This window comes from Temnothorax curvispinosus, unplaced genomic scaffold, assembly GCF_003070985.1.
Source record: "Temnothorax curvispinosus isolate PA1 unplaced genomic scaffold, ASM307098v1 QBEX01004747.1, whole genome shotgun sequence".
Classification (NCBI taxonomy): domain Eukaryota; kingdom Metazoa; phylum Arthropoda; class Insecta; order Hymenoptera; family Formicidae; genus Temnothorax; species Temnothorax curvispinosus.
The window spans coordinates 340619-351430 of NW_020214527.1; the positions used below are offsets into that span (position 1 = coordinate 340619).

Sequence of the window (10812 nt, forward strand, 5' to 3'; positions counted from 1 at the left end):
ATATTACACTTGTTCGTTATTACCTCGGCGCGGGTGACACTAAAGTCTCGCGTATTTAGACCCACCCCGCGGGCCCACGATGTTCTTAATTAGATCCCCCTCGATCGTCGGTACCGCAAGACGGGATATTGCGATCTAGTTGGGAAACATAATTACCCGGGTCTTGTTCAATCCCTACTCTTGGTGGCAACCGGGCGATTCTCAGACCGTGGTTATGAAATTGTCTCCCCCTTTGCCCTCCCCCCTGCCTTTTGCGCAGCGGCGCGAGTCTCTTTGTTTCTTCCCGTCTCTCTTTCTTCTTTTTTTTACATCGCATAATCGTATCGCTATTTCGCGATCGCGCGGTAGTACCTCTCGCGCTCGATCAGCCACCTCGGAGAGAAACGGATTACGCAAACGGACGGCGCGCGCGCCTCCGTTTCTGCTTCTCTCGTTCGCAGCAGCAAGAGGGTAATTCCTGCAGCGACGGCCAGCTGTCGGGCGTGATGCCGGACGTAGCGATGGCGACGGCCTCCTTCGGCGCTCTGCATTTGATCGAGGAGCAGGAATTGGAATTGGATCTCGGTGACGGGGCGTCGCACCTCCTGCCGCACGTCTCCCCGTCCGGCGGGGGCAGCATCGAGCCGGCCGGCCACCGGTCGTCGCTTCCTCATCAGCATCAAAGGCACTTCTCCGGCCCGCCGCCCCCACCTTACGTGTATCATCGTGCTGGCACTGCCTTACCGAGGTTTATTTGAAATTTATATATGATATGCGGATGGAGCGAACAACGTGGCAACTACTGACGATCCCCCTTTTGCGCCCCCCCCCCCCCTATCTCTACTTCTCTTTCTCTCACTCTCTCTCTTTATTCCCCTTTCGCCCCCTTATTATTACATAGCCTGCTCCTCTCTTTCTCTCTATCATAGCGTGTATCGATCAAACCTTGTTATTGCGGGTACAAATTTATTACAAGGATAATTGTATGTACATTTTTATTTAAAGCAAGCTTGAAAAAAAAAGGGTAGAAAGTACTTGGTTTAAGAGTATCCGTAATCTTACCGGATCTGGAAGTTACACCCTGTGAGCACACAAAAAGAACCTTGATGCTTATCGAGTACGACGTGAACGTATACAGAGTATACGGAGGTTTCACGCTCCGTACAATCTATATATATATAAATATAAATATATATATATAAATAAAAATAAAAAGTATAAATATATATATATTATATATATAAATGTAACGATTAAGTGCAATCGTGTATGAGAAGAAAATTGCGATTGTGATTTATACATATAAAAATGTAATCGTGATATGTGCATGTGGGTGTACTTATGTGTATGCGTGCGCGTATGCGTGTGTATATGGGAAAAAATAACGTGTGTGTTCGCGCGGTTCCGGCTTCCGAAGTGTCAAGACTGTTAGCAGGAAAGTCTCCGGAAGGAAAGAGAACAAAAGAGAAACGAACGAGGAACAATGTACGGGATATTGAATTAAAGAAAAAAAAATCGCGCCTTGTCACATCACCATCCTTATGCTCCATATAAATATAATTATTACAGGAAAGTGAAAGTGCCGCGTATTCCCGCGTACATTTGTTGTTTCTTCTCTGTGGAAAAGCGAGAAAGCGTAGCGGCGACGGCGACGACGACTAAGTACGGCGCGGGCGGCGGCGGGCGGCATGGCCGGGCAACGGCGGCTACTCACGCGAGCAGCGGAGCTGCGAAGCGCTTGATGACATTTTGCCATGCTAAACTTTTTAATTTTTCCTCTCTTCTAGGGCAGTTTCGATGTATGACGGGCTATAGTAAGACTGTAAGTACACAAGAGGAATTCAATCGATAAAACATATATCGCGCGCTTAGAGATGACGTCCGGGGCGCCTCGGGTCGTAAAAAGCGTGCGTGACGTTCATGATATTTAATGGGTTAATTAATTATCGCTAAGTGCCTGGGTGCATGAGAATTTTCTAAGAAAAAGTTTTCCATGAATTTAAATGTATACGCTTCCGCCGGCCTTGCCCCGCCGCGGCTCTGTAATATATCCACAAACAGGGTACGTACTATATACAGGGTGACCCAGAAGTCGCGTATCATCTTCGAACGACAGCCGATGAAGGTACGAAAAAAAAGAAAAACCACGGCGCTCCAATTCCGGGATATTATTTTTTAATTATATGCCCGATCGAATCGCGCGTATAAGTAATTCTTGGAAAAGTTCGAGAGATACCTAAATGTATAACGAAATATTATTCGTTGCGTAATCTCTCAAGAAGAATTTAATTTAAACGGAAAGCTAAACCTCTTCCGATTTAGGGAGATGAATTACCGAAACGCTAATAACAGAAAAAATAAAAACTAGAGAATGGCGCAGTTAATTGAATTGTCACTAATTCTTTTTTTTAGATAAACGATCGACCACACGGCTCGGTTAATGATGAATTTGCAACGAAGTTTGTTTCTGGGTTACCGTGGCGTATTTCGTTCCGCAAAAGTCGTAAAATGTCAGGCTGTATTTCAATACTTCCGTGCGAGTGGTAAACGGTGGAAAACTAGTCACTTTCACTTTCGTTGAAGCAACAACGATCATCAGGCGGGAATTAATCGCTCTAAGCAGATTAATATCGACCGATAGTAATTATTCCTTATTTAATATGGCTCCTCGGTGTCGACATGGGATGTAATTATCATTAAGATACTCGATTATAGAGTTCGTATATATATATATCAAAGAATTCCTTTACCGTCCTTACGTTAAGTATCTGAAATTATTATTTCCTGCGTATACATATATATATACATATATGCAAACCCCGCGCCCGTAAATTAACTTTATCAATTGTAATTACATGCGTTTCGTTATATATGCTTCGAAGAAGCATTTCGTCCTTAGGCAGAAATGAAATTCTCGGCGTTGTTATCGCCGCTGGTATATAAATTGTGATATTATTCGTGAAAGTCATTGAGTTCGATCATTGGTAGTTTATAAATCAATTTCACTTGTGCAGACCTGGATTTAGAAGGATATACGATTACTGTAAAATATCGTTAACTGTAACGCGATTCTCTCACGTATAAGCTATAAATACCGATCGTCTGCTTTGTAAAGCGTATCGCTCGCGTTTCACTATCTTGCGAATCGTAAAATTAATTGAATCTGTATATCTGAAACTGATGTCAGATCGTGAATCCACGACGGGTGTCAAGTTAATATCAAGAGCGGAACGCGGCGGGTTCGTGAATTCACGATCGATTGGCTCGAAGAGAGTTATATGATTTAAATAAAGCAACTAGACCAACTTTTAAGACCAGAATAAAAGAATAGTTATCACGTAGATAGATTAATATTGTATAGACTGAGGTATATTCGCGAGAGTAGTATTTTGACATTCGTATAGTTCGTGCGTCGTAAAAAGAAAAGGAAAAAAGAAAAAAAAACAATCTAGGTTCTTCCGTTCGCGACATTCACGCGGTTTTCCCTTCTTTTCCTTTTCCTCCGAAATTGTTGATTTTTTGTAAGCCTGTCACGAGAGGTGTTGATTACGTTTCGCTGAAAAATAAAATTTTCGGACAGTTTATCTTTTTTATGACTCACACACACACACACACGATATATAGATGGCTCGCTAAAATATATTTAAAAATAAAGTTTAATAAATATTTCAGCAATGGAAAAGAAAAAAAGGACTCGCCGTTTATTTCTCCGTTTCCCAGCGCGATTCGCGGTATAGAGGTTTGCGTAAGTGTCCGTCATAAGTAACCGTCGGCGAAATCGCGAGATTTATCCCCGCGTCCAACTCTCTTTTTACAACGTCAAATAATAAACGCGTTACGTAAACAGGCGCACTGTTTTTAAACAAAATACCCGGAGACCGCAAAAATACACCGGAGCGGATATGCTTAGGGAACGTCAGAACTTTCCCGCGCCATTACTCATACCAAATTTATGTAAAAGCGTTGTACATACCCGTAACGGGGCAAGGAGAATATATCGCCCCGGCAAAATCCAGCCTCAACCATATTCCCTCTTGACGTCACACACCGACCGCGACCGCGCTTACACGCGCGTACAACAGATCGACGGGCTGCACCGCATAATTCAGCATGTAAAGTCGACGATGACTTGTGTGCCACGTTCAGGTGAAAATTCCAGTCGGCCCTGTATTTTCACCGTTGCGCAAAAATAACTCGCGCGTCGCGCGAGGACCTTATCAGCGTAAATCCAGCGTTTAATAGTGGCGAACAAATTTACAGTGAATAATAAGCAGCTGGAAAATAAACAGCGGGCGATTCTAATCTCTTCGCGTCCACAATTTAAATTTTCTTAAAATATAATTCTCCGCGATGAATGCGTTGTAAAGTGTAAAATAATGGTATCCCTTCCGAGTAAAACATCGATGTGCGTTGCCACTTGTTACGTAAGTTGCACATTCGCTTCCTCGAAATTGTTAACAGCTTTCGTTACGGATGTTCAAGTGTAGCTTCTTGATTTAGGCTTCAGTTCGCGTGATTGCATCGATTTACGGGATGTTACGTGTTTTTTCTTATAACGCGAGTTTAACTTTAACGACAGATTTCCAGATATGAAGTTGATTTCTTCCTTGGTAAAAAAATATGTCGAGATACTAATGGTTTTCGAGTTAGGAATGATTGACGAGGCAGTTTTTTTGCGAACGAAACTTTGCAAACAGATAAAATCTGTTTGCTCTTACAAGGAAATTTATACATGTAATATCGAAACATTCCATTTCTATTTCAAGCACATAAAATAATAAGAGACACGTATTTCTTTACAAATGTTTTCTCGCGCGTTTCAGAATTGATGAAACAACTTGAAGCTAACGAAGTAGGATCTGATTTCGAGTGGATCGTTAAAGCTGTGAAATATAATTTATATATTTTATACAAAAGTTTTATAGTATTTAATGCACTTTATAATCGCGTTGAGTCTTTTCAAAACGTCATGTTTCTCATTATATTTCTCACTATTTTCGTGAACTCCAAAAATCAACGATAAAAATGCATTTTTATTGAAATAATTCTATTGGAAGATTTCCTTTAAAAAGAACTTTTCTATCATATCACTTTGTTGATGTAGTTTTGATGAAATTACACACATATCCCCTTGTTATGAAGAAAATATTATTGTATTCCGCTCCTCGTATAGGAAATATCGGAAAGCTCGAATAATGTTGAGCTCGAGGAGATAAACCCATGAGATTCGACCATGACACGTTTGGATATCTTGAAAAGATAGAGAACCAGGAAAGTGTTATCTTGCAGCTGCAGAAAAAGTTATTATCGAGTAGCATATGCGCAGTATTGACGCGCAACGCGTGTAACATATATTATTTTAATTCTCTAAAACGCAAGTTTGCGAAATAACACTGTTATACATACATAAAGTTACGTAAAATATTTTGATGTGTGAAATAATCTTTATTTTTACACAAATATTGAAATTTATACAAATAATGGAATGATATTAAAAAGTGTAACAGTTTTTAAGAAACTGAATGGTTGTAAAGTGCATTAAATATCATGAAACTTCTGTTTCAAACATTTTTCCATTTCGATTCGTTTGAATTAAAAATCGAAGCTTCAACGAATTAAAAAAAAATTTAAATTTTGTAAAAAACTACGAGTCTTTTATTTTTAATTGTTCTGTAACTTATACCCGAATATGTCTGCTGGTTAATTTAAAAAATATTTGGATCTATTGTTTTTGCTAGGGCACCTTCGTTGCATGAAAGCTTAATTACGAAAACATGTGACGTCGAAAATCGAAAGCAGCGATAAATGGTGACTTCTGACATTTCCACTAAATAAAAATCAATTTTTAGATTAGTCGGACTATCAAAGTCACAAGTTGTGGAACGCTCTATATTTAGCACTAATAAAAAATATATGTGCGTATTATAGTCCTGGCAACTATAATTCGACAACGCACATTTTAGTTTTGCTCTTACGCAATCGAGAATCGCGTTTTACGTGTCATTATGATCTGTTTAAACATTCAGGTATATCGGATGTGAAGTATAAATTTAACTTTGCGTGAGGCCACTTAACTTCTTTTCGTAAAACATTAAGTCGGTTTTTCCCCATATAGGTCATTCATCTTTAATTCAAGGTATCATAAATAATCTCTCGCACGTTATAAAACTATATATAAACTGTATAAAATATAACTTATGATCGTCAATATTATCATCGTTACAATTTTAAATGAAGAAATAGGATAAAGTTATTAGGAATACTGGGTTTTCTCATCGTATATTTTCGAAAGAAGAGTTTCAGAAGATTGAAAACAATGCAACTTATATGTTTTATAGATAAGATAAAACCATAATTTTCAAAGTCTGAATCGTAGTGCACGATTATAGCGCATCTCGAAGTATTAAAATCTTATATTTTTGCGCAGAAGATACGCATAAAATAATTATGACGCTTCTTTTTTCGATGTGAATAGAACACAGGTGAAAATGTTGCTGGAGGGCGCGAAGGCACTAACAAGTTTTCAATTACACACGAACAGCAGTATGTTCAATGTTTATTTCTCTCTGTAAAACATCGCTGGTACATCGATAAATGGTACACCAATTGCATTAATTTGCATATGTTTATGTTAGACCTAGAAAACGAAGGAAGTTGTCATGAGGCACAATTTGAGTCTTGCCCCCGATATTCTTTTCGATCTGTGGAGGATCGGCGATACCGACCGAATGATGCAATTATATCACTTATCACTCTATCAAAAAGAGCTTTTACGATATTGTAACAAAATAACAAATAGATTACGTCTAAATTAATTAGTAATAATAGTATGCGTAGTACTGTGGCTCCTTCAACCCTTCACTCCTCCTTTCGTGTGTCTCTGCAACATAATAACAGCGCGATAAGATAAATTGTATTGTTTCTAACGCCTATGTTACCTCGACTGAATTTACATAGTTAACGCCGTGTTGGCGTTAATTACCATAGCGCAGCTCACGAGTATTACCGCGATTATGGTTTGAAGCGTGCACACTTACCGCAAGTTGTTCCTTCTCCTTGCGTCCCACGATCTTACAACGAGGCTGTTCAATTCCGTGAAATTGGTTGCAAACGCAATCTTGTTCAATTTCGACACTCGTGAGGTCCTCGACGATCTTTCTAGCGGTAACTTGAGAGAACTGCCTCTTCTGATTCGGTTTAGCGTCCACCAAATTGCTGGAACTGAACGCCGCTCCGCCAGACTGCAATAACGTTACGGTGTAATAACCGATTACTCTTCATCATTTATTCTTTATGTATTTAGGGTAATCAATTTATTCATTAATTCAAAAATTATCTCTTCGAGATGCTTAAGTTGATTCTCTTTTTTGTTTCTTTGCGTACTTACCGCGATAGCAAAGTCGGCACACACGTCAACCGTAGGGAGAACCATGTTGTTTCTAAGCTCGGTGTTTCCGCTCAGTGGCTTCTTCTTGTTGTCGCCGAATACATATACGCTGTCGCTATCGTAACCGACAATACTCTTTTGCGCTTTGCCGGAGACCTGGATGTCATTGGTATAGTATATGTGATAGTAAGTCAGACCCAAATCTCGGTACACCTTCTGTCCAATTATAATCCTCAATTGTTGCAACTGAAAAATCAATTTGAAATCCCTCTGTTAACGTTGATAAATGAAAAAATGAAAGTATTACGCTACGATTCTACAGTAACGCATAACTAAGTAGGAAAGTCTTTTCCATCAATGGTTTATTTCTAGTTTCCATCAGCACCTAACTTTAATTAGCTTCTCGTTTTTGTCTGAAATTACATTTCGCGAAAGTAAGAAATATAAAATAAATAACAAATTGTAGTTGCAGTTAGGCGATATTTGTGAAATCATTCGTAAACTTGTAATACGTTCGATCCATCGACTGACTTTAATAAATAATAATTAGTGATACAACGAGATCGTGAGTGGAAGCTCACCGATATTGGCAGTGGACTCTTCTCGCAGGGGGTAGCGAGGACTGAGACGACAGCTTTGACCGCGCCAGGTCTGAAGGGATAGTTAATGGCTTCCTCGTAGGCGTCGGTCAATTTGAAGGTGCCAAGCTCCAGGTCTAGTCTTTGCTCGAGGTACTTCACTTTCTTCTCGATATCACCTTTCTTGGCCTCCTGCGAACATCCCCAAGTAACTCGTATATCAAAGAGATCAGATCTTTCTATTTTAAATCTTTCTCTTATAATTTCGTAAAATTATAAATTACCTCCAAAGTAATAATCGGCTCTTCTGGCTTCTCAAATTTCATGTTCTTCACCTCGCCCTCAATGTTGGTACTACCGCCGGTGGTGTAATGTTGCGGCCATTTCATGTGCTCGGCGTAACCGATCAAGCCGATGTGAACATCCCTGTTAAGACATAATCAATATGAATAAAAAGTTAAAGAAATATTACAATACGTTAACATCGCAATATGAATCTATATGCGCATTCTGATCTTTCAAACGCCTTCTAGATATCTTTACAACTGATTTCTGTATTTGTGGAAAGTAGTTTCAATATTTTTATTATAATTATAAGAATAATGTTTACATACGTTATGCCGTGTTGTTTCAGTTCTTCTCTTAGATCGGTTATCAGTGATGGAATCAGATCTTTAAAAACTTTCTCATTCTCCTCAACTTGTTCGATTACCAAAACAATGTCGGCTTGATTCTTCGGGGTTTTAACGCTGAAGGTATCACCAACGGCAATTGTGTTCTCGCCAACTTTGCAGGTTGCTAAAATATTATGGTACACATTAAAATATTTCTCTTCTAAGACTCGGTGTCTCTGTCTGTTCTTTAAATCTCTCGTAAGTATTGTAAATCAATCGTTTATGTAAATTTACAATTAACACAAATATTTAATATAAAATATTCCCATATCGCGTGCGTCTCAAATAAGTTTTTTTTTCCAATGAGAGATTTTGGTTTTCCTTGCATTAATATTGTTTTAACATCACATTCGACTTTGTGCTTTGTAAAGTAGTACAAGTCAACAATTTAACTTACTGCAAATGGATGGAATGCTTATTCCGGAAACACGCTTATAATAGCAACTGGCGTAATAAGCGGTGGCGAGCAAGCAAGGAGCTTCCGGATTTCCGTTAGCCGCAGCGTCGCAGGCATCTCGGTAATGACTCGGATGAACGTAGTTGAAGCACTTTCTAAAACATCATGGAGAAACATCATTTCCAAGTTGCCTTTAAGTTAACGATAAAATGGTTATGACGATTATATTGTCTCGAACATTCGTGGAATACCGTCTCAAATGTGTAATACACGGGATGTCGCAATAGGATTTCGAGATATGGATTATATCCCAAGAACTACTTTCTAACGCGATAAGTATATACTTTATCTTATCGTCCTTTCACAAACTGCTTTATTAAATCTCTCAAACATCTGAACAACTGGACAAATTAAAGCAATGCTAATTTTAATTTTTCATCCGAAACAGCTAAATTTGTGGCATTATATTTTCTCTATGTAAATCTGACAATTCGATTTAATCGTGTCTTTTTAAATGGCGAATGTACTTACTTCAACGGAGACTTCTGGCCGGAGAAGTAGTCAGTGCAGACTGGATTACGTTGCTTCGCCTTGTGATCGATCGCGTTCACAGCCGCGCAATCGGGCTTCAGTTTGTATCCGTTAGCAAATTCAGTCTCGCTCTCGGTAATCTGTTTCAATTGCGAGAAAGGCGCTTTTAGAGATCACTGCAAGCACTGCAATTTCTTACCCTTTACGATGTAAGATCCTTTCGTTGTAAAACACTCGTCATATATTTACTTTTGCTTTCAAAAGTGGAACATTCAATTTTATTCTCGCGGACAGAAGACGAAATGTTTGCATACTGAAATATGACGTACTTCATCTTTTCACTTAAGAAACGCAGATTATAGAGAAACGTTAACTGTTTTCCAGTTTCGCGCGCAAACTACGGACTTAGATATCTATCTCGCAACGAAAGAAATACTGATCCCCTCGGGAATTCGTGATCCCTTCGGAAAAGAATGCCGTTCCACGTAGACATTTGTCTATCGATCGAAGCGAAAACTTTTGAATAAAAGTATACAAAAGTATAACCAAGAACATGATTTATAGTCCGGCGATATTACCGCAAGGTCTTATGAATAGAAGCGCGACGCCGAGAAAATAAGGGACGAGCTTGCGAGAGTAGATTATATTAAATATTTATAACGTGTGTACATTTTTCATTTCACTTCCAGCGTACTTAAGATATCAATTCCAACCCTTCTCATAATAGAATTAATTTCAGAAGGAGAGAATATTTTTTATTTATATTATTCTGTATATGTAAAGTGGCCGCTTTTGTAATAATTAAAAAATAATTTATGAAATTATCGTTAACAAAATCCTTTTAAGAAATATTATGCGACAGTACAACCGTCCTTTCGCCTCTGATATTCTGCACGAGAGGCAATTTATTTAACAGTAAAACAAGCTACACACTCACCTTTCCAGACGGCAACGTGTAGTCGTCGTAATATTCGTTGTTGCCATCACCGAGAAGACCGCGTAATTTTCCGTGATAAAAGCCGGACACCCGGACCGTGCAAAGCATAGATTGCTTGCGAGTGCATAGGACGTGCACACCGTAGTTAGACTTTATGTTCATAGTCCTGTAAACGAGGAACGCGCGCAGATTCTTCGTGCTGGCTGGGAAATCAGCCGGTTTGCTGTTCACCAGGATCTGGAAAAAAAGAGAGAAACGCGCGAAATGCAGTCGTGTGCGTGAACGTCGAGAGAGCTAGAGGGATTTCTTAAAAAAAAAAAAAAAAAAAA

The 10812-nt window shown here is 39.0% G+C and overlaps 2 protein-coding genes across 5 annotated transcripts in view; one reads left to right on the forward strand and one right to left on the reverse strand.

Moving 5' to 3' along the window:
* Nucleotides 1–10812, forward strand: part of LOC112453879 (BTB/POZ domain-containing protein 7-like) — a 52152-nt gene that overhangs the window by 15741 nt on the left and 25599 nt on the right. For 2 of the 4 annotated variants that reach the window (XM_025014881.1, XM_025014883.1), the window contains exon 11: nucleotides 441–3561. The exons of 1 other annotated variant lie outside the window; for it this stretch is intronic. In XM_025014881.1, the coding sequence (XP_024870649.1) occupies nucleotides 441–737 (297 nt within the window). In that variant the 3' untranslated portion in view covers nucleotides 738–3561. Of the gene's footprint in view, nucleotides 1–440; nucleotides 3562–10812 lie in introns of those variants that run through there. One more of the 4 variants, XM_025014882.1, reaches the window with a different exon arrangement.
* The window catches only part of LOC112453878 (apolipophorins), a 26280-nt gene continuing 21967 nt past the window's right edge, over nucleotides 6500–10812 (reverse strand). The window contains exons 18-26 of the mRNA XM_025014880.1: nucleotides 10484–10720; nucleotides 9547–9686; nucleotides 9016–9170; nucleotides 8559–8742; nucleotides 8229–8370; nucleotides 7948–8136; nucleotides 7367–7612; nucleotides 7017–7220; nucleotides 6500–6859 (exon numbers count right to left, since the gene is read on the reverse strand). Of these exons, the coding sequence (XP_024870648.1) occupies nucleotides 6830–6859; nucleotides 7017–7220; nucleotides 7367–7612; nucleotides 7948–8136; nucleotides 8229–8370; nucleotides 8559–8742; nucleotides 9016–9170; nucleotides 9547–9686; nucleotides 10484–10720 (1527 nt within the window). The 3' untranslated portion in view covers nucleotides 6500–6829. The remainder of the gene's footprint in view (nucleotides 6860–7016; nucleotides 7221–7366; nucleotides 7613–7947; nucleotides 8137–8228; nucleotides 8371–8558; nucleotides 8743–9015; nucleotides 9171–9546; nucleotides 9687–10483; nucleotides 10721–10812) is intronic.